Source organism: Amphiura filiformis, chromosome 12 (genome assembly GCF_039555335.1).
Source record: "Amphiura filiformis chromosome 12, Afil_fr2py, whole genome shotgun sequence".
Classification (NCBI taxonomy): domain Eukaryota; kingdom Metazoa; phylum Echinodermata; class Ophiuroidea; order Amphilepidida; family Amphiuridae; genus Amphiura; species Amphiura filiformis.
Window position 1 is genome coordinate 57192259 of NC_092639.1, and position 25200 is coordinate 57217458.

The 25200-nt window shown below is 36.7% G+C and overlaps 1 protein-coding gene across 2 annotated transcripts in view; it reads left to right on the forward strand.

Annotated features, from left to right (window-relative positions):
• Positions 1–14887, forward strand: part of LOC140166463 (vesicular acetylcholine transporter-like) — a 30588-nt gene extending 15701 nt beyond the window's left edge. The window contains exons 2-3 of one of the 2 annotated variants that reach the window (XR_011860865.1): positions 11162–13038; positions 13070–14887. Coding sequence is in view for 1 of the 2 variants with exons in the window: in XM_072189942.1 (XP_072046043.1) it covers positions 11297–12817 (1521 nt within the window). In the remaining variant the exon portion in view is untranslated. Of the gene's footprint in view, positions 1–11161 lie in introns of both variants that reach the window. The other variant, XM_072189942.1, reaches the window with a different exon arrangement.
• The last annotated feature ends 10313 nt before the right edge of the window (positions 14888–25200 follow it).

Here is a 25200-nt window from a genome sequence, read left to right on the forward strand (position 1 = left end):
CAAAACATGCTGCTGCAGAACTCTATGCCTGTGTGTGTGTGTCTGAGGGCCGATGACTGGGCCGGTGACACACATTCGATGGGTGTAATGAGTTTGCATCATACATGTCATCATCATAAAAAAAAAAAAATTCTATGTATACCTGACGCCGGCAACTAAAGTCTGCACAAAAAGAAACTCAGCTGTTATAAATACGCCTATAGCTTCAGATCTAATAATTGTTTCCACAATATTACTACATAGAAAGAAGGATGATTTATTTACGCGCATTTTTATACCCCATTTGTCCAATTTGGTTCAATATTAACAACACAGCAGCGTTTTAACGAAAAAATATCCGAATTTAAAAGTTGCAGTTATTTGTATTGATTTGAAGTCAGCGCGAAGATAAATGGAGGGTTTTACGTGCCACAATGCTTGCGTAATAACCATTGATCGCTGTAAACTGCAACTTTTAAATTCGGGTTTTTTTTTTTTTAAAGCACTACTGTGTTGTTAATATTGAACGACATTTGACAAATGGGGTATCAAAATGCGCGTAAATAAATCATCCTTCTTTCTATGCTGAAATATTGTGAAAACTTATTATTAGATCTCAAGCTATAGGCGTATTTATAACAGCTGAGTTTCTTTTTGTGCAGACTTTAGACTACTATACAAAAAAATAGTATCACATCTTTCCTGCTCAATCAATATATTATAATACTTGCAAATAGATCATAGTTTACTAATCTAATCCTGTAATATAGACCTGTTATATCACCTGTAATATATGTGATCATTGAATACATGGTTTGTTATGGTAGGGATTAGTGTCCGATCTCTGTAATGTAAATGAAGCATATTGATATGCAGGAAGAATCGATCAGGGCGCTATCTATTAGGGAAAGATAAACACTATTCAAAATATCAATAGACAAAAAGAAAGGGATGTAGAGATTTGTAATTGAGTCATGCATGATTTAACAGAAGGTTCTTTCCAAAACCCAAACGTAATGGTACTAGACACCGCCAGGGTTCGAACCCGCAACCTCGACTCGCACCACAGTCGAACGCCTTATCGACTGAGCTAATTCTTCCTGCACGAACGTATAATAGCCCCTGACTTAAACGCAATGACCGATCAATTTCAAACTAGGTTTGGTGATTTGATATGGTAGCCCGATGTGCTGTATACTTTTGTGTCATGTTATTTGTGTATTTATGAATATTAATGAGCTGATTTGCATATTGCATATTTCATTTGTAATTACAAGCCTTGTTTACACACCTATGTGTGGCGCCATCTTAATTACGAACCGCGTAGAATTATTAGTTCTAAGACTTTACATGTAACTAAGAATCCCTATAAAACATGCTATTGTTACCATTCTCATCTTTCGAAGTGCAGAATAAAGCTATTTATGTCTGGTATGATTGTGGAAATGTTGAGCCTAAAACATTGCTCCTGAGGAAGAAATCACAATTTGCATCCCTGGTTTACCCCTTGTAAAGAGGCAAACGAGATTTAAGATGAATAGAGCCATCATCGTTTAACTTAACTTAAAATTGACTACATGCCATCAAACAACCGTGTCCCCTGGTGTAAATATTGAACGGTCCCTAACACTTGAAATATGATACTCATCAAGATCATCTCACTTTGATGTTGTTTACAGTGTAAGGCGTGTACTAAATGTATGGAAGACGATACAAAACAAAACTAAACAAACATTAAAACGACTAAATCAGAATTACAGGTCGCAGATAAAATCAAATCAAATGTTTTCTTTGTTAATCACATTCCCCAATTCCTGTGCCGGCTGTTCCTGTACTGTGTTTTGATCCTGTAAAATCTTCAGCATTTTTGCCCTGTGTTGATTACCCCAGCAAACACAAAACGTTTTCGACATCTTTCGCAAATGGTTAGAAAAGGTTGCCAGTAAACGTTTAAGTGTCAGGTTATATACAGGGTATAAAACGTTTTCATAGCATTCAAAAACATTTTATGATAACTTATGGCAAATATTTTAACATAATGTTATATAAGTGTTGACAAACTATTTGACAAAAAATGTTTTCAAAAAATATTTTACAATACAATAACATTTTTAAAGCATTTTACAAATATTTTTGTAGTGTGTTTTTATACAAAACATTTCATAACGTTTTCATGACCTTTATATAACCCGACATTTTAATGTTATTAAAACGTTATTACCAAAACCAAAAACCCAAAATATAACCTTTATTAAACGTTCTAAAAACGTTTTGTGTTTAACAAACTACAGGCATAATGATATGCATTAAATTGGTTTTGAATGCACCCATGTAATGATTAAACATATATTTTAATCATCATAGTTCATGCCTGGCTAATCAAGCGGTCAGCATAATCAATACATGTAGCCATACTTATTTATTAAAAGGTCAAAATATAGATGCCATATCCAGGAAAGTTGAAAAAGAAGGAGGAAGAACGGAATTATATCCTTGAGATAATCCCGTAGGTTATCCTGTCGCACCTATTCATAGTCCTTTATTCTCAAGTAGTTACACATCTACTTGAAAGTAGCCTTTGATGTGATGTGTGTTGCCGACTACGGTTGATTAATTTTCACTCCAGAATTGAAGCCATATCCAATGTTTCTATAGATAATTCCTTGAAAGTATGACACGTGTGTGTTAAGTACCTGATGTTGCTCTGCAGGGATACCACACGTGGATACTTTAAGAAAGAAATGTAGTTTTGTAAAGATTCCAAAAAAATCCGCCCATTTTGGAACATATATTAATTATTTAGGAGAGTGTTTTAGGATTTTGTTAGAAACGGGATAATTTTTGATCATCTATATTTCATTGTTTTAATGTATTTTCCTGTCATTTCCTGCAAACCTAATAAAGATATTTTGATTATTGAAAATAGTCTGTATCATAAATCGTAGAGGTTGAAAGCGTAACCAAGCGTGCAAAATTATTATTTGCCATGGAACTTCGGTCATATTTTATTTGAAATAAACTGGATGTTAGGATCTGCATGCATGGTATGCATAGTATTGATGGTATACAGACACTGACCTTTCCTAAAACTAGTAAGCAGCAACTTGTGTATCACACCCGTCATGGGTTCGAACCCTTTTGTTGTATTTTATTGTTAAACCTAAATAGCGTGATTGCTTTTGAATGAGCGGCAACACACATATTTTGTTTGAGGATAGCTGGATCTATCTCCTTTCTTTACATCTTCTCTGCCATATCCAATAAGGCAAATCCTTAAGGGGGTACTACACCCCTGGCCAATTTGTTGCCTATTTTTGCATTTTTCTCAAAAATTATAGCACATTGGTGACAAGTAAGATATGTATATTATACGGGCAAGGACTACAACTACTGTACTGAAAATTCAGCAACTCAAAGCAAGTAGTTATTGATTTATTGATCAAATACTGGTTTTCCCTCATTTCTGACTGTAACTCCACAACTGTTGTCTGTGCTGAAATAAAATTTCCAGTGCAGTAGTTGTAGTCCTTGCCCCTATAATACGCATATCTTACTTGTCCCCAATGCGCTATAATTTTTGAGAAACATGCAAACATAGGTACAAAATTGGGCAGGGGTGTAGTACCCCCTTAAGGGATGACTTCTGACCGTCATTAACCCTAACCTTAAGCAACCCTACACACAGCAGTCACAGTGGCTGAGCCACGAGCTGCCACGCGAGGGACCACCTCTCGGTTAGACAGTGGCGTAACCAGTGGGGGCAAGCTGCCCCCCGACACAAAAAAACTGGGAAGAAGAGCAAAAAATTTGGTAAGTTGTATGTAGCGTATTGTGTAATTCCCCAACGATCGGTAGAAAATAGTTGTGATGTATCCCCTCAATCTGGTCAAAACTGCCAATCAAATGGGGAAAAATCTTCGGGGAAACGCTTCTCAGGTTTTATATCTTAGAGACTTATCAATACTGTATGTATTTTAGGATGTACATTTCTTATGCATCTCAAAAACCTAATCTTACGATACATCAAACCAGGGGACAAAACTGTAGCATATCTGAGCTGAGAATGGAGTTTGATATGATAAAAATGTCTTCTTGTGCAAAAAAGCCAATAATGTCGAGGTTCGAACAACCTCAAAAAAGGTCATATCAGTGATACTGAGATTTCAACTGAATCATGAAGAATTATATAAAATTGTATTTTAATAATTTGAGTTCAATACTAACCTTGACAACTAAATATAAAAGCACTTTTTATATTCAATGGATCACACAATGAAACCCAACACATAAAAAAAATAATTACTGTATATTAAAGATATGTTTTATATAAATATTTTGTGGATAAAGGAAAATTTTAAGTCTATGATGACTTATTACAATTCTGATGGGGAGGGTCACTCTATTGAATATAGAGATGACCGATATTAAATGATGAGTTTGTGCTTCAAAGCTTAATTAAAATTACCTGATGCACTATTAAAGGCAGAGTTGATTAAAATAAATGGTTATAATAATGATAATTATTGTCCAAAAAGCAATTCATATTCTATGATTATTTCCTCAAAACGTGTGTTAATTAAAACTGGCCATATATTTATTAAGTATGTCACCGGAAGAGTATTGCGTATTAGACCATCTAATGGAATTCCATATTGCTCCATGTAGCTTCCTAGATTGGTCATTCTAAAAATGTCGCAGTCTTTGAAAAAACACTTATTGTCAATAATAATTAATTGAAGATACAGGGATGAATTTTGAGTTCATTGTTTGTTTTTTGTATCTGTATACTTGTGTCTTTTATGGAGCTTACTTTTAAGGGATCTGGAATGAGCGTTTTGAGCGTTTCGACAGTATTTTTTGTGGGATATGAGAGCACATCAGATATATTGAATTGCATTCTGAATACGAAGAATGTCTTTCTGATATCAAATAATTTTCATTTTTTGAAATTCACGATATAATACAAATTGTATGACAAATTATTAAAATTTGATATTTTCACATTTTTGATATATAACAGTCCTCGAAGTAAATTTTATAAATCTAATGACATATTCTTAAAGTGTATGTAGCTGGGAGGAAAAGCCGACGATCAATTGAAAATTTTGACCTTTCATATTGAAGATATGGATTTCCCCCAAAAAACCTAATTGTGTTTTGGGAAAAAAATCCATATCTTCAATACGAAAGGTCAACATTTTCAATTGATCGTCGGCTTTTCATCCCACCTACATACACTTTAAGTATAAATTATCAGATTTATAAAGTTTACTTCGAGTACTGTTAAATATCAAAAATATAAATTTTAATCATTTGCCATAAAATGTGTATTACATTGCGAATTTCAAAAAAAAAAAAAAAATTTGATATCAGAAGGACATTCTTTGTATTCAGAATGCAATTCGATATGTCTGATGTGCTCTAATACCCCACCCCTTAAATGTTTTGTAAATTGAAATTTTTTTCGCGCCACAGTAACACCCTGGACAGTATACTTCGGTTATATTGATAAATGCGCTTTTATAAATACGCACGTGACCACCTTCGCGCTGCCATAACAGCTAGACAGTAAGTCTTGAAGTGACCTTGGTCTTCCTATACATTGGTCTTCCTAGACATTTGAATGCAAAGGCGGAACAACATGAGACTACTGCGCAGCAAAGTTGTCTATTTTGTTTAACTTTGTGATTATATTGGAAACGTTTCCATCGTTGAATATTTTTCCGTCGTCAATGCTTTCAAAATGTTGTTTTTGATATTCAGAACCCCCCATGTGGAATAATTTTGCTATTCAAATACCTAAATTTGACTTCCTATCCTTTTCTATATAGTGGTCAATGCATGAGGATTTGGTCACGCTTGTTGGTCTTTGTATATCATGCCCATGGGTCACGTGCGTATTTATAAAAGCGCATTTATAAAAATAACCGAAGTACACTGCTGAATGACGAGCTATTATAGAAGTTTCAGGGCGAAAAAGAGTTATAAAATATGGAGGGTTGCAACCTTTAAATCTTGATTATACCACGAGAGGGAAGTTTACTTCTTACTCTCGTAATGATGTTCCCTTACGTTGTACTAAACGCTAAAGATGTTACTGACGGCTTCTATACCTCGACTACCACGAGACGGAAGTTTACTTCTTACTCTCGTAATGATGTTCCCTTACGTTGTACTAAACGCTAAAGATGTTACTGACGGCTTCTATACCTCGACTACCACGAGACGGAAGTTTACTTCTTACTCTCGTAATGATGTTCACTTACGTTGTACTAAACGCTAAAGATGTTACTGATGGCTTCTATACCTCGACTACCACGAGACGGAAGTTTACTTCTTACTCTCGTAATGATGTTCCCTTACGTTGTACTAAACGCTAAAGATGTTACCGACGGCTTCTATACCTCGACTACCACGAGAGGGAAGTTTACTTCTTACTCTCGTAATGATGTTCCCTTACGTTGTACTAAACGCTAAAGATGTGACTGACGGCTTCTATACCTCGACTACCACGAGACGGAAGTTTACTTCTTACTCTCGTAATGATGTTCCCTTACGTTGTACTAAACGCTAAAGATGTTACCGACGGCTTCTATACCTCGACTACCACGAGAGGGAAGTTTACTTCTTACTCTCGTAATGATGTTCTCTTACGTTGTACTAAACGCTAAAGATGTTACTGACGGCTTCTATACCTCGACTACCGCGAGAGGGAAGTTTACTTCTTACTCTCGTAATGATGTTCCCTTACGTTGTACTAAACGCTAAAGATGTTACTGACGGCTTCCATACCTCGACTACCGCCGTGAGGGAAGTTTACTTCTTACCCCGGCTTCTTACTCTCGTAATGATGTTCCCTTACCATGCTTACGTTGTACTAAACGCTAAAGATTTTACTGACGGCTTCTATACCTCGACTACCACGAGAGGGAAGTTTACTTCTTACTGCCGTAATGATGTTCCCTTTAGTTGTACTAAACGCTAAAGATGTTACTGACGGCTTCTATACCTCGACTACCACGAGAGGGAAGTTTACTTCTTACTCTCGTAATGATGTTCCCTTACGTTGTACTAAACGCTAAAGATGTTACTGATGGCTTCTATACCTCGACTACTGCGAGAGGAAAGTTTACTTCGCGTAATGGTGTTCCCTTAATACGTTGTAGACTACTAAACGCTAAAAGCGGGCGCTAAAGATGTTACTGGCGTCTTCTATGTAATTGTAGGACCATCCTTACGGTCAAAGCAACATTGATGATTATTACTACCCTACCCGGGTACATGGTATTGGCGAAGACCGCGATGTCGAAGGGTTTGGTTGGGGTGGGTAGACAGGGTGGTGTTACCGTAACTACTTGATTCCTTATGTAACTTTTTTTTAAACAATACGTTGATTATCATGATTATATGAGCTTAAGGTATGGTCGTTTCCCAGGAGCTATTTTAACGTGCCTCTTGGCACGTTCGTGCAGTGAGAATAAAAATCCGTGCAGTGATAATTAAAAATCCGTGCTTAAAATATTTCTATACTATTCAAGTTTTAACCAATAAGCATAAGTGATCAGCCGACTATTCATTTTGCGAGGAACAAAATCAAGCAAATATTTTCTTACAACGCCTCTGGCAACACCATTTCTCCCCATTTTTCGATCACTCAAGGTGGAAAGCCTTGGGACAAGGGATGCGCAACTGGCGTAGGGGCAGAGTGGTAAACTGCTTGTATTTTATGCAACTTTGTAGAGTTTATTTTGCATTCTTATAAACATTTGTAAAACATAATACCATTTAACTTGATATCAGTAAGAAAGCTGTGTACTTTCATCGCACTGCAGCAAGGTACAAAATTGCAGTTCAATTAAATGGATTGAAATTTTAAAATGAATTTTATTTTCTGATTAGCATTTTACAGAAATTGTAATTTTATGAAATTGCAGTCACTGGGTATATTATTTAATCATTAACTAGGCATTAGTGAACCAGATGTGTACTTTCATCAAGCTGTAGCTAAGTAAAAATAATGATCGACAGGTCAATTAAAGGAATTTACATTAAAAACCTACCTTACTAAAAAAAAAAGGGAAAACATTTTTGGTTTACATTTTTATAGAGATTGTACCAGTAATTTTATGAAATTGTAGGCACCTGTGTGCATTTTGTGCAATTACCGTTTTGTATTCGTTAACTTGTCATTAGTGAACCAGGTGTGTAATTTCATCCGAGTTCAAGCTAGGTTTAAAAAATTGACAACAAGAATCGAGTCATAAGTATACAAAAAGAATTCCTTTTGGTAGACAAACAATTTGCAACAACTTTCACGAAAATCGGAGCAAGTTTAATTTTGGACCCCTATGCAAACTGGAAATTGACTCTTGACCTGTTGCGGTACATAACTTCTGAACCAAAGGTGGTATTGAGAAAAAATTATATATTTGTGATCTTTGGGCCTAGACCTATGGGGTCATTTTAGGGTCATTTATTTCAAAATGCTCAAGGGTGCCAGGGTGACATCCTCTAGATTCTGAACCAGTAGGTCTCAGAGATATAGAAAACACCAAAAAACATTGTGTGGACGCTACTTTTAGGTTTTTGCCTTAGACACCAGACTAAAATGGAATTCCTATTAATCTAATTTTGTTGCATGGGCGTATATCAAGCTAAAACGTGCCAACAAATTCATTTCTAGAAAATTAAATTACATAAAATATTAAAACATGATGCATGTGGTGGAAAATACTCACTCATGCATTAGGTGAATACAGAAAGAGTCATTTATCATAAAACTCTATAGGATTTTATATAAAAAGGTGAACAAAAGGGATTTTTGTGAAGCTCATATCTTAATGGAAATTTTACATTGTGTGGATATCAGAAATAGACCTCATATCTCTGACTGTTAAAATAGAGCTTCTGGCACATATTTCGAAGTGGAAAGTGCTTTATATGGATTTCGTTTTGAAAAAACGAAGAATGTGCTTCTATGCTTTATAATACCAACGCCCCGATTATTCTCATTACGCATGTTAAGGGTAGACGCAGAATTGTTGGTCGAAGCAGCCAAAAAACAAAGTCGATTTTCATTATCTAAATCAATATATTATTGAAAAATAACACTTTGATGTACGTTTTATAAAAGTGTTGTTGTTTTAGCCCTCTTTACAACATAACTCAAGAACCACAGGACCTATAAAAGTATATTCTTCTATACACTCGCTATGAATTGATTAATGAAAATTTTGCCAAAGCTCACTACCATTCGCAAGATGCTATGAACTACCATCGCAACAGCTTAAAATAGTTGCTAACCTTAAGAAAACATGGTCTAAGGATGAAGGTTTATATCAACTTATCAAGTATAGTTGTGGGGTGATCATACCTATCCACTGTGTCTTGATAACACTTCTCACATATGCAGAATAAAGATAACTTCAGGAGGGATGGAAATTTGAAATTAAATAATAATAATAATAATAATAATAATGATGATGATGATGATGATGATGATGATGATGATGATGATGATGATGATGATGATGATGATGATGATGATGATGATGATGATGATGATGATGATGATAATAATAATAATAATAAAATACTCAGCTTGAATGAGGTAACTGACCGGGGTAACTCCATAGCCAAAGTTCAAGGCATTATCAAACTTCCTTCAACATAATCTCATAATATTTCTTTGCGACAACTGGAACACAAAATTTGATTCCAGATTGTATACACCCCCACACTACGGGGTGAGGCAAAAACAGTGCAACAGTGCAAAGAAGCCTCCTTTATTTTTAGAAACTGATTGAACTTTTTAGGTTTTAAAACGTTGTACAAATGATATAAAAGATATACAATGATATATGAATATACAGGGTGTCCCCCCTAAAAAATGAGGCCCCTCATTGCGCCCTTTTTTTCTCCTATTTCTGAAAAGTTGATTAAATATATTTTGGTATGTAAAGAAACCTTTAATAAACTAAAACAATTATTTCAATCGACTCACAACTTTAGAAGATATGCCCTTTTGAATAAAAGTGCCCGTTTTTCACTCTGTCCACGGATAGCAAACAGAGTGGATGGGCTGGCTTATGCTGTGGAGTGGCCTGCACGATCACCAGACCTCACACCACTTGATTTTTTCCTTTGTGGCAAAATCCAGGATCTTCGCAAACGTATTACTGAATGCATTCGCAAGTATCCGGCGCACAAGGATGGTACGCAACGCTATTGATGCAATGAGGACCAGGGCTGAAACCTGTATTCGCCAAGGAGGCAACCAGGTAGAGGGCAGAGCAGCACAGTAAACTCACTTCAGAATAACCAAAGACAAACCAAACAGCCTTTTAGGGCTACCTTTTATCCTAAAAAGAGAAATGACTTATATTGCAAATGAAAAAAAGAAAGCAAGAAACAACAAATTAAGAAAGTAAGAAACATAATAAAACAAAAAGGCATAAATAACCAAGAAAAAATAAGTAATCGCAAGTAAAGCAAAAAAAGTCCCATTCGGCATCCATTTTACCCACAAATTAATGACACTATTAACAAAATCCATTGCCCATAAACCCACCGGTAAAGCCCATTCCATAAATAAAGTTATTTTATAAAGTTATCATTAAGGAATGTTTGATATTCATGCATGGTATGTGTACTCCTTTCAATCTGTGAAGTAGCCAAATCGTCTCCGTGGACAGAGTGAAAAACGGGTACATTTCTTTAAAAGAGCATATCTTCAAAAGTTGTGAGCCGATTGATATAATTGTTTTGGTTTATTAAAGCTAACAACTTAAGGTTTTTTTACATACCAAAATATATTTGATCAACTTTTCAGAAATAGGAGAAAAAGAGGGCGCAATGAGGGGTTATTGTTAATAATACATGTACTAAAATAAAGGTAAGCCTGGACTTTGAAGGACGGAAGGAAGGAAAGAAGGAAAGAAGGAAGGATAATGCCAATACAAAATCGGCTTCATTAATATGCAATAACATAAGCCAATAACAAAATCGAACTTTCGCAAATGACATACGAGAGAATGAAGAGAACCAAAATGAAAACAATAATACAAATACTCAGCTTGAATGAGGTACCTGACCGGGATAACGCCATAGCCAAAGTTCAAGGCATTATCAAACTTCCTTCAACATAATCTCATAATATTTCTTGTCTTATTTTCTCTTTCAGAACGTACTTGTCGAATTTTGTGTGGCACTTCATCGCACCATTATTGTTCTCAGAAAAGCTTCAAAGAATCTGATCTGCGCCACTTAAAGCAACTCTCAACAAATTAGTGACGATTTGAAAAGACAAAAAAGCGCCATGCAAATGCCGATAAGTTGGAGAACGTATGTGATGGTAGCCTGCGGGCTAATGGCAGTTTTGCTAGATGTTTTACCGCCTCAGATGTTGGTGCCAATAACACCAGAGTGGTTAGGATGGTGCGATGATAAACCATTAACGCCTACGGTGATAAATGTAACGGAGTATGAGGTCAATATAACGTCAGTCGCATCTACCGATACAACAACTACGATGTCATCAAGTGAATCAACGTGGACTGATGAAGAGACTAATTCAAGTGAGGTAACGCAATATGATGCAAGTACTCTAATTGAAGTGACGTCAGTGGTGCTTATAGATAATTCCAGTTGCACAAAGAAAGATTTTGATCCGAGAATTTCTTTGGTGTACCTTGCTGCCGGACCAATTGAAGTCCTCTCAAGCCCATTTGTAGCATTGTTATGTGATCGCATCGGTAGTAATGCTCTTCTTCTTTTCGGTCTAATTTCAACGGCTTTCATAGACATTCCATTTGCGTACGGAAGTGGATTTCTCACCTATCTTCTCGTTCGTATTTTCATCAATATATCTACCACCATCACAGAAGTGTCTTACCTTCACATGATTGGTCAGTTATTTGCTGGGAATGACGTAATGAGAGCGCGATTCCTTGGATTATACTCCACGGTGCTTGGATTTGACTATTTTGGACCAACTTTTTCTGGAGTCCTTTATCACCTTTACGGACAAGCTATGCCGTTCCTTACTTTACTCGTAATCGGTCTTATTACAGCCTTGGTGTTCTTCATCTTCGGACAAAATTGTAAAATAACTAAAAACAACAATGTAGACGAAACGATTGAGGAAATTAAGACAGACATTCCTTACTTAACCTTAGTTAAAGATCCTTACATCATTGTAGTTTTTATTGCAATATTCCTAATTATCTTACCTAAAGCAATGATTGCCCCTCTCAGAAGTATATTGCTCATGGATAAATTCGATACGTCAGCATGGGTAACGGGTATCGTGTATTTCCCAGGCTTTGTAGCATTTGTCATTTCTGTCGTAATCGCCGAAAGATTGCTGACGAAATGCAAAGAATATGCCTGGGCTATAGGGGCCGTTTCCTTGGCTATTGATGGTATAAGTGTAATAACCCTCCCCTTCTCCCCTAACATAGTCTGCTTCTCAGTAATTTTTGCACTTCAAGTAGCTGCTGCTACAATATCAGGATTTACCATATTTCCTATGTTTCTTAAAATCGCAGACAAAAGATATGGATGCCCAAAGTCAAGTTCTGTCCATGGGTTTTCTTTTATGGCGGTCGCGCTAGCGTATTTCATAGGACCTATGCTCGCTTCAGAATTGTTTATGCAAATAGGGTTTAGGTTTATCAACTTAGGCGTGGGTGGTTTCCATATTTTTGTCGCGCCATTTATTGCCATGTTAAGGAAACTTAACGATGAGAAGAAAGAAATTACCGAGGAAACCTATTTGGTGACGTCAAGCATATCTAGAGAATCTTTGCACGATCCCGGGCATTACAATTTACCATAAAGCCAGGCCGCGCGCGTTTATTGTAGCCAAATTTGTTCGATTTTGGGATCCTGCTAACGAGCTATCAACTAATTAATAAAAATTAATGGCAAAATGTTATTGGTCGATACATTACATACAAAGATTAAGTGTTATTACAATTAACAGCATTATTAATACTATTGATAAATCAATTCAGAAAATGGCGTAGCGTCATTGTGGGAAGTGAAAATTTCCAAAAAGTTGCCGCTCCTCCCCACGTCAATCCATCAGGCTCGGTGCCCCCACCAGATAAAATCCGATGACTCACGCTACTTAGTGAATCTCCTATCAACATCAAGCCCCAATTGCTATGTATGTGGCTGAACGTTTTAAATAGGTTTTTATTCGATCATTTGTCATCTAGGGTTCAAATTATAAAATTGTTCGTATTGGGCTTTAAGTTGGTGAACATAAACCTGAGGAGGAGTAACAACGTATTAAAAGAGCATAAAAGTATATAAGAATTGGAATGGAATTGATGTAAGGAATCCAACTGAGTCATCAGTATCTGGGGAAAAGTGTCTGATTTTGAGGTTGGAACCAACCGAATCTTTGCACTTCAAATGATTTTGACTTTTTTTTTATAAAAAGAAATATGAAGTTTATTGTGAACAACCATGTCCCAGCACATCCCTTTTTAAAGGGATTTTTATTCTACAAGGAATGCAAGTACACTACACTACTTGTGGTCGCCTGCACAGGTACACCGTCGCTAAAGTACTACCTCATTGGTAGACGCAGAGTACCTATGGTACCAATGCTGTTACTGCGCATGACCGTCACCAGCAGTGGCTCTGCACTGGTACTACACTGGTGCTCCCCTGGTACTGCACAGTACTAGCCAAGTACCTTGGCGATGCATGGCGTACCTGTGCAGGCGACCACAATTTAGTGTAAGCTAAATCTAGTAGCATTACACAAATAACACAAGCGGCATCAATAATTATCTTTCCCCCTTTGCCCTGCTCCTTCTTTTGCGGGGGTTTGGGGATAATTATTGCACAGCCCGTTATGCACATTCCTGGTGATTGGGCTATTCCATGAAAATCCACACTGCCCTTGATGAAGATTTTGGAAGCATCTTGCACATGAAGACATACATTGAACCTGAAACTTCAACAGTGAGTTTCAAATATAGTTGCTTAATGTGCTAATTCCGCTGATTTGAAAAGAGTGTGTACTATAAATGGATCAGCCCATCACTGCAGGTCCTCCACTGTATACTGTTGTTAATATCTATAATAAATTACTGTATAAACTGGTGAATTGGTAAGGCTAAAAACTTTTACGGTTTACATTATTTCGGAAAACAGACATTTGCGATGCGAAGAACAAGGTCGTGCGCACCCCAATAAAACGTCGAATTTTGTTTTTGTATACGTTAAGGGGGTCAAATTAAGTTAATTAGTTTCAAAAGCACTGAAAAGGCCTTTCAGCCTAAAATAACAATGCCATATTTTTCACTCGCATACTCTTTTTGGTCTCATGCTCCGGTCACTGCATCAACTATTACATCACACATTAGAAACTCATTAACATGTATTGTTTATTCAACTAATTTGTCAACATCAGCATGTTTTATGGAGAACCTATTGTCAACAGTAGAGTGTTTGTTTATTGAATTAGTTCAAGTGTTTGATGCTTTTGTGTTGAAGGACAAATTAATCAGGGTTGCCAATTGGTGACTTTTGAAGATTTTCCCTGAGACTTTTGACAATTTCATGTCCCATAGGAACAGATGGTTAAGAAAAACATTGGGTGAGTTTTCAGCAATGCAGATGCAAGTCTGGTAAGGCTAGGCATTTGGATGCCTTGGATGCCTACATTTATTCAACTAAGGGACTGTGCTGTGCAAAATATTTAGGCCCATGTCGAACGTAAGTGTCCTACAAAATTGTAAATTTATTTTGATTGTTCTGAGACTGCACTTCAAACTGCGCTGCATCAGGTGTAATTGCACTACAACTTTCAAAATGGGGTGCACACAAGGTAAAAATATTAACTCAAACATTGGAATTGCACCTGACCTTCTCAATTGTAATTCTAAATGACAATATCCTCTCAACTCTCTACTGCTATAATATATAATTTCGCATAAGTAATATATAGTTTATTGTATCTGTTGAGCCATATTGAAACATGAATGATGGATGTAACATAATTAAACATAACACAACCCCCCCCCACACACACAAGTCCTCACTTATGTAACTCCTGTTCATGTTATGATAATTTGATTGACACAATCATTAAAACAAATTATATAAAATATCAGTACCGCAAAAGACAGTGACCGCGAAAGACGGGTGACTGCTATAATATATAATTTCGCATAAGTAATATATAGTTTATTGTATCTGTTGAGCCATATTGAAACATGAATGATGGATGTAACATAATTAAACATAACACAACCCCCCCCCCACACACACACAAGTCCTCACTTATGTAACTCCTGTTCATGTTATGATAATTTGATTGACACAATCGTGTGCAGCATCTTATCAACTCTAATTAATACAACATTTGGTACCAAAAGCTCTAAATTGACAAAGATTGAAAGATCAATACCAGAATTGTAATCATGGTAATTTGGGGCATTTTCAAAACATGCAAAGTTTTCTCATGTGATCTACTGCATGGAAATGGTCTTTGCATGGAATAAGTAAGATTGGGCTAAGAGATGGGATGGAAGGTGTCACTTGAGTTGACATCATGCGCCTATTCCAGTGCTTACAATGGCGGAAAACGGGAATCCGTTTGAATGCAGAGACAAAGAAACTTTTATCCACAAAATGTCCAGATGCCTTTAGAATGCAGTTGAATAAATTCTTCAGGGTCGGTAGAGTAAACTCATTAACCTTGTTAACCAAAGTTCTTGATATCTGATCCAGAAATGGCACTTACTTTCACGTTTCAGCAACACTGTTGCCTTTGTCAGCACTTGATGATGAGTGATTCCCACTGGCAACCGACGCTAGATGTATCTCCAGCGTAGGTCTTGATGTTGCCAGTTGATTTTCCATCTGGAGATTTTCTTGATCATTGTAGATCCCTAGAAAATCATCAAAAATATGTGAGCGTTGATACTGTCCGTCGTCTCTGTTCATGGTGGTACCCCTCCCCTTTCTGAACACCAAGACCTACACTGGAGATACATCTTGCGTCGGTTGTCAGTAGGAGTCACTCATCAAGTGTTGACAAAGGCAACAGTGTTGCTGAAACGTACACAAAGTAAGTGCAATTTCTGGATCAGATATCAAGAACTTTGGATAATGCCTTTAGAATGCTTGCCAAATGGTTTAATCGGTTTCGGCAAGGAAGCAGGAAAATGGTTACGGAAGATGGTTGCACGAAATGGTGACTGAACGAAACAGTAACAAAGATTCCTGACGTCTTGCAAGGGTTGGGGGACTAGGGAATTATTAATTGCAATAATTAAGAAATAAAGGGTAATGCATTATCCTTTACATGAACATTATAATGTCCGAGGCAGTAAAAACGTAAATAATGGGTGAGGCGCAGCCGAACCCATTAGTTAAACGTTTTTCCTGCCGAGGACACATTATTTGCGTATAAAGGATAATGCTGAACCCTTTATTTCTATTCTATTACCACAAAATAGTACGATTTAAAGAGAAAATATCACATTTTTTGCTCAAATATTTCAAGTTGGTTACCTCAATGTGGAGCGCCTACGCGTAGCCAAAGCGTAAGTGATAAAGTTCGTTGGCCTGGTCACTTTATTGCTAATTAATGGTCTTTCACGTGACGCGTTTCAACAAATCACAGTGCGCGATTTTGAATAATGGGTCGTGGGGGTAATAGAGTGGTGGTTAAAGGATACAAATACAATGCATTTAAACACGTAATGAACACACAAGACAATATTTCTGGTGCGATTCAAGGTCATCCGTTACATTATAGGCTAGCCACGTGACCTATGTTTCTTCTGAGTCCTCCAGACTTTGAAGGACCTTTGTCTTCTAATTTGTTAATCCGACACATCCATAAATCATCCTCCCACCACCATTTTTCTGATAACATGCCGAAACCAATTAAACCATTTAGAGATCATTGTAAAGATATCGGAACACTTTTTGTGTAGTGTGTGTAAAACAACTCGGCTTCGCCTCGTTGTTTTACTTAAAATAATGATGTCGCCCGTGTTATATGAGACGATAGATGCACGACAGCGGCTAAAAACAATACCTTTATTCTCTAAATATAAAACTGCCCTCATTTCAATTTCGCAAATTTTTTGTATATTTCTCTGCTGCCTTTAATTTTCCTGCAAGCGCATTGAGTTTCCTTGTGGTATTATATGGGCCATAAAAACGAAGTTAGTATATGCATACATTGTACATTGTATAATTTCGCGTAAGAATAGTGTTAAGCCATATTGAAACATGGAAACACGGGATGTCCGGGTAACCATGGTAACATGCATAGGGTGGTGTTAAATAAATAAAAATAATTTCCAACTTTTGTTGTCTAACGAGTGAATTCTTGTACATATGAGGGTCATATTATGGTGGTATAATGTGTGGGAAAACCCTCTGCCAGAAATTGTTTACTTTCCGTGTAGCGGGGCTGTACTACGGCTGGATATCATTACGTTTGGGTTTTGGAAAGAACCTTCTGTTAAATCATGCATGACTCAATTACAAATCTCTAAATCCCTTTCTTCTTATCTATTGATATTTTGAATAGTGTTTATCTTTCCCTAATAGAATATGATACTAAATGAACAATCAGCTTGGACAGTTCGCACTAGGCCCTACATCTCATAGGAAAGCTAGCGCCGTGATCGATTCTTCCTGCATATCAATGCTTCATTTACATTACATTACAGAGATCGGACACTAATCCCAACCATAACAAACCATGTAAACAATGATCACCTATATTACAGGTGATATTACAGGTCTATATAATACAGGATTAGATTAGTAAACTATGATCTATTTGCAAGTATTATTTTGATTGAGCAGGAAAGATGTGATACTATTTTTTTATAGTAGTCTAGTTGCCGGCGTCAGGTATACATAGAATGGTTTTTTTATGATGATGACATGGACGTACTGATCATTATGCATGATGCAAACTCATAGGTGTTGTGCGTTTGGCAATTTGGGAGGGGGTGGGGTTCAAAATGACCCCATAGGATTATAAAATCAAAATTTCGAATATTGTTCAAATACCTCTTTCAAATATATCAAATTATTTACATAAATAAACAAAAACAAACAAATAAATAAATAAATATAACCATTGCTGGCAGGAGGATTCGAACCAACGATATTGATATCAGCAGTCTGATGCTCTACCATTGAGCTATGACAGCATCTAGTGATGAGGGTCGAGTTTTTAGCTTATACAGTGTTTGTCTGTGATAATCCGGTCTCGTGAAAGAAATAAATATAAAATCTCAATTTTTAATTTAAATTTATTTGATAATTTTCTAACCTATATTTTCTTTAGAGCAGGGACAAATATTTCCCTTTTATCCAATTTGACCGCTATATAAGAATCTACTTCTTTTATTACTGATTTAATTCCGCGATTTGTTCCATTAAGCAATATCAAAGATTAATGTCACACATCTCACAACAGATATTTAGTTGGCTTAGTGGTCTTGCACAGTGCTGTTTAACCGGGAGGTACCGAGATCGATTCCCACCTCTGCCTGCAATTTTTTTTGACTGGGAAATAATAACCTGACATTCGCCGCTGACATTCGTACTGCAGAAGCGGAGTTATAACTTGTTAAACTTTGCTCCTTCCGTAAAAGGGTACATTATTTTGGCACTACATTATTTCTTTTTTTTTTTTTTTCACATTGCTGGTATTGAATATCAAATGGTCATAATTGGCGGTCACTTCAAATCATCCCCAACTGAACGAGGTTCAGGAATGTCCTCTCATTGTTAATTGTTGGTTAACCCACCACTTGAGAATAAAGGACTATGAATAGGTGCAACAGGATTACCTACGGGATTATCTCAAGGATATAATTCTGTTCTCCCTCCTTTCCTTACATCTTCTCTGACATTACGTTTGGGTTTTGGAAAGAACCTTCTGTTAAATCATGCATGACTCAATTACAAATCTCTACATCCCTTTCTTCTTGTCTATTGATATTTTGAATAGTGTTTATCTTTCCCTAATAGATAGCGCCCTGGTCGATTCTTCCTGCATATCAATATGCTTCATTTACATTACATTACAGAGATCGGACACTAATCTCTGCAATAACAAACCATAAACAATGATCACCTATATTACAGGTGATATAACCAACGCTCTGCAGGGTCTATTGTTCTATTGTTTCCGATTAGAGCGCTGACATTGGAAAATGTTGCTAATCAATATTCATGAGAGTGTACATTCAACGTCCAGTTTGCGAAATTGGGTGAGTTGTGTTTGGTAGGTGTGAAATACATCTGACTGGGCGTTTTAATTACGTAACGAATAAAGGCATTGACATCGTCGAATGGCTGCCCAGTGCTGTTATGTGTTTAGTTATTATATAGGCCTAATAATTATTATTAAATGTATTCATTATTCCTTTCTTTTCCCTTCTCTGTAGCTCTCTGTACTTATTCTTTCCTAGGCCTACACTTTATCACTCCCTCGCTCTCATTGTCCCCTCCCTCTCTCATTCCCATCATTTTCCTTATATTTCTATTTATCTACATGTCTTTATTATATCTTTTTATTTCTCCCTTCCTCCAGCCCTCTCTCATTCTCCATATCCCCTCCACCCCTCTTCCTCCCCTCCCAAAACTTCTCACAGAGATCGGACACTAATCTCTGCAATAACAAACCATAAACAATGATCACCTATATTACAGGTGATATAACCAACGCTCTGCAGGGTCTATTGTTCTATTGTTTCCGATTAGAGCGCTGACATTGGAAAATGTTGCTAATCAATATTCATGAGAGTGTACATTCAACGTCCAGTTTGCGAAATTGGGTGAGTTGTGTTTGGTAGGTGTGAAATACATCTGACTGGGCGTTTTAATTACGTAACGAATAAAGGCATTGACATCGTCGAATGGCTGCCCAGTGCTGTTATGTGTTTAGTTATTATATAGGCCTAATAATTATTATTAAATGTATTCATTATTCCTTTCTTTTCCCTTCTCTGTAGCTCTCTGTACTTATTCTTTCCTAGGCCTACACTTTATCACTCCCTCGCTCTCATTGTCCCCTCCCTCTCTCATTCCCATCATTTTCCTTATATTTCTATTTATCTACATGTCTTTATTATATCTTTTTATTTCTCCCTTCCTCCAGCCCTCTCTCATTCTCCATATCCCCTCCACCCCTCTTCCTCCCCTCCCAAAACTTCTCACAGAGGTGAATCCCAACCCCCTCCCCTCTTTGGGTACGCCACTATTTCTATACCAATCTCCTTCTTAAAATAAAATTAAATGGAAATTTCTTAAAAACAACCTTTATAGGCCTATACTTATATGTATACGTATAGCGATTACCATTATAGTGTAATATAGATGGCCTGGACATGGCAGCCTTCATACATTCTAATGTGTAATCGATCACCAAGCAGTGTGTCCAGGAACGGGATCTTGCCATCGCACTCTTCCTCATAGGTAAACTTGATGTTTCCTGTCGTCCTGTCGTGCATCTATCGTCTCATATAACACGGGCAACATCATTATTTTTGGCGTAAAACAACTCGGCTTCGCCTCGTTGTTTTACTTAAAATAATGATGTCGCCCGTGTTATATGTAGTAGATAAAGGGTGAGAAACAGACCATTACCATAGATAATCGGTGTCTTGTTGAGGTATGGTGAGCATGTTAGTCGCTCGGAAGGCGAGACCCCGAAGGGGTCGAGCCTTCAGAGCGACTAACATGCGAACCATACCTCAACAAGACACGATTATCTATGGTGATGGTCTGTTTTGAACCGTTTATCTTACATATACGGCGAGCAAAAATAAACGAATTTGTTGTAAAATTGTATTAATTTTCCAAAAAACAAAATGGAAAAAACTGATGTATTATTTTGTAAAAGTTGTGGGTTTTTCCCAAAATAAAAACACCTCGAGATAGTGTAATATTCTTCCCATGTGTCCTGCGTGCGAGTCTATTTAATGACAAATGCAAGAGATTTAATCAAATCAATACACAATTGATCTCAATTGACAATTGTATTTGAAGTGGTTTGGTAGGTTATTCACTTGCTTTAATCCGCTGGAGTTTATTCACCCCGTGACCATTGTTATTCAAATGATTAATGAATAATGCAAATTATATAGAGTTTGGACTACAATCTGTTTCAACACCATGAAATTTATATCTTAGAAAAATGTGAGTATAAGCAGATATTTGAAAGACCAAGTAACGTTGTGTCCAATGGTGCTCCCCATTATGGGTAGGTCACAGTAAGGCTTTGCACCCCCAGCCTCTTGACTTGTAATGAGTACCGCAGGTTAGTTTGCGAAGCTCCCTGGTCGGGTACTATCCCGGGGTTCTTGCCTAGCAGCTGATTTGCATGGACCGTTGAGCGTTTTGGGTTGGGCAAGGATAAAGGCAGATTCCCTTCTAAGAACCAATGGAAAGTTTATATACATGTACTGAGTTTACATTCAACGAAACGGTTACTTTTTATTTATGAATATTTACTTCGTTATGCTAATTAAAATTTAATTTGCATAAATCTAACTGAGCACCAGTGTTGTTATATGAATTACTGTTATACGGACTGCAGGAGCCCTCTATAATTTTCTCTTGCCATGTAACATTTGCATTTAAATCGAGCTGTAAATGCATTTTTTTCCAAAATTCTATCTGAGACTAGTAACCAACTCAGATTCTACATGTATGTTGTGATCCTTTCCATAGTGTTTCTAGAATGCCCATGGTATTCCTTTTGTTTAGCTCGCTGCCCGAGACCGTTATCTTGAGCTATTGTGTTGATAATGGTCTCTGGGCAGCTAGCTACTCCATTACTCTAGGTAATGGTCGAGGCAACGAACCTCAAACAAAAGGAATACAATGGATAATCTGTGAATAGAAAAGGGCTAGACGTATATGAGACGATAGATGCACGACAGCGGCTAAAAACAATACCTTTATTCTCTAAATATAAAACTGCCCTCATTTCAATTTCGCAAATTTTTTTGTATATTTCTCTGCTGCCTTTAATTTTCCTGCAAGCGCATTGAGTTTCCTTGTGGTATTATATGGGCCATAAAAACGAAGTTAGTATATGCATACATTGTACATTGTATAATTACGCGTAAGAATAGAGTGTTAAGCCATATTGAAACATGGAAACACGGGATGTCCGGGTAACCATGGTAACATGCATAAGGTGGTGTTAAATAAATAAAAATAATTTCCAACTTTTGTTGTCTAACGAGTGAATTCTTGTACATATGAGGGTCATATTATGGTGGTATAATGTGTGGGAAAACCCTCTGCCAGAAATTGTTTACTTTCCGTGTAGCGGGGCTGTACTACGGCTGGATAATGGATATTTGTGGTTTGCCCTTAAATTTCCAGCCCCACCCCTTCGCCACACCCATCATGTGACGGTTTAGCTTTCATACCCTGCGGGGCTCTAATATATTGGACTCCATTAATTGCAAGTATTTACTATGGAAGTCTACGGCCTCAGCCCTGCCGAGCTTGCGGCCGGCCTTGGCTCTGATGTTACAGCCCCGTTAACGGAAGTAATGAAACTCCCGGTATACAGCTGGCTGGGGATGCAGCTGGTTTTTCTCACTTATCATACTACCATATCAAATACTTATTCCATCCCCCGAAGGGGGGAGGGGATATTACTAAAAATGAGTGACGGGGATTTACGGCCCCATTGACCCCCACTTAACTTTTTTTTACTGTCACTGAAAAGATCACTTTTTTCAACTTTAGAAGTTTGAATAAATTTCTGATAATCTCTCACCGAATGACCCTACAGGGTGTCCCATAAAAAATTATCGGGTGAATGACTTTGGACATAAGTCGAGAAATAGACATCGGAATCAAACAATTAAAAATGTAGCGTATAGCTTATTTTATCGTGCATCATAGACGAATCCAACGAGCCAAGTCATGGTCAGGATTTGGTCGGCCATTATTGGGTCCCCGGCTCACCAAGCGGGTGTTGTGAATGCCCAATTGGGTGGATTAAAGCCGCTTAAAAATCTATTATTTATTTTATTGTGTTGCAAACTTTCATCATTCTTTTGTCTACGTGTAATACGGGTGATGAAATGCAGTTTAAAATTCCCACCAAGGACGCATCATTTCACAATTCAGGTGAGATATACTCAGCCAATGGCTGCCACTGAGGTGTAGGAAATAGGAATGCGTGAAATTGGATTCGTCTATACGCAGGGACTCATATCCCTGATATACGCAAATTGTATTTGATTCGGTTGACTGGTTGAGAAGAAATTAATGATTACATAATTATGCACGCACCAATACAGTTCCTACATTGTTTTGTATTGTATCTTTAAAAGTAATGATCATAGGTATATAAAAGTATACATTTTCAGAAAGGAAATGATGCAAGGAATCCAACTAGCATGGCGGATTCATGCATAAATGAGCATTTTTTGAGAAAAGTGCCAAATTTAATTTTCCATGCCAATTTTTTTCGGTCCACCATAACAACTTACCGGTACCCTAAATATCCAAATTGATGAAAATTGCATAGGCCTATTTTGTGTTCTAAAGACACAAAACTAGATTTGGTTTTCTCAAATGTTTGAATTTTTTTGTCATTTTAAAATATGGGTCAAAGAAGGTCAAAAATGTTTTTAGTGACCAAAATGTTTGATATTTTAAAGTATATTTTTAAAACGAAGAACAAATTCAAAAATTTGAGAAAACCGAATCTAGTTTTGTGTGTTTAGAACACATCAGCTCTTATCATTATACTTGACCCAACCCAACCAAATCGTGGATTAACAGGAAGGGTCGTTCCCTGGTTTAAAGACCCATTCAGTGATCCCAGCTCAAGTGAAAAAAAAATTGTTTATAAATTGCTTAAAAGTGAAGGATAAGTCATTCAAATTGTCATTTGGTATTTTCGAAATGAAAAGTTTGTTAAAACATACTCGATAAAATAGGTAAGTAAAAAAAAACCATATGGATGGAAAAGTACATGATCAAAAATAAAATGTTTTCATAACATAAACATAGTCAGCTCAACTGAATCTCGGGGCTGAATCACATGGGTTTCTAAACAAATTCATAGCATTACATGTTTATATATAGCACCAGCCAAATTGTTACAAATACTCAACATTTATTTAAAAACAGCACTGCATACTGTCTACCGAAAATACAAATTGTATTAGTTACGAACAATGGATTGTAAAAACATGACAAATTCATAAAATACATAAATACATTTTAATGGCATAAAATTCATAGAACACCGTCAAATTTGTTTACAAAGCTTAAAGATATAGGCCTATACAGTAAATAAACAAATTAAACAACACAATGTAAAGTGATTCAATAATATAATAATAATTAAGATATGATTAATATATACTTATAGTACTATTAATAATAATGATAGTTATTTTTTATTGTTATCATAAGAAGAAAATAATAATAATACTATAATTTTTACTATAATACCGTATTAATTATTATTTCCCCGTATATGAATAGTTCGTATTGATTATTCCATAAATACATGAATATAAATGCAAACAATTGGAAGTTGTATTGATTGGCCATATGACCGCATGCACTGCATTCACGGCACTTTACAGTTTACACAGTGAGTCAATTGGGGCGAACTGGTCGCGGTATGTACGTGTATTGGGGCGAACTGGTCGCGGTATGTACGTGTATTGGGGCGAAGTGGTAGTGGTATGTACGTGTATTGGGGCGAACTGGTAGTGGTATGTACGTGTATTGGGGCGAACTGGTAGTGGTATGTACTGGTGTGGGGCGAAACGTCCTGACACCAATTACACATGTAAATGCCTTATTCTGTCTTAAAGGAGGATTTCGTGATCCTAGCATCCTCTTTTTATTACATTTTTCAGTAGATATCCACGAAAAAAGCTTATTTCTAAAATGTGTACATCCATATCAAAACGATGCACTTGTCGGCTGCTACATGTGTCTCATTTCACATAATAGCTAGGAATAAATACCAGACTCATCTCCGAAGTGGAGGTCACTTCGAATCATCCCAAGTCACATGGTTTAGGAATACAGAGAACATTCCTTATACAATTTGACTTGGGGATGATTTGAAGTGACCTACACTTGATATGAGTCTGTTAGTTTATTCCTAGCTATTATGTGAAATGAGACACATGTAGCAGCCGACAAGTCAGTGCATCGTTT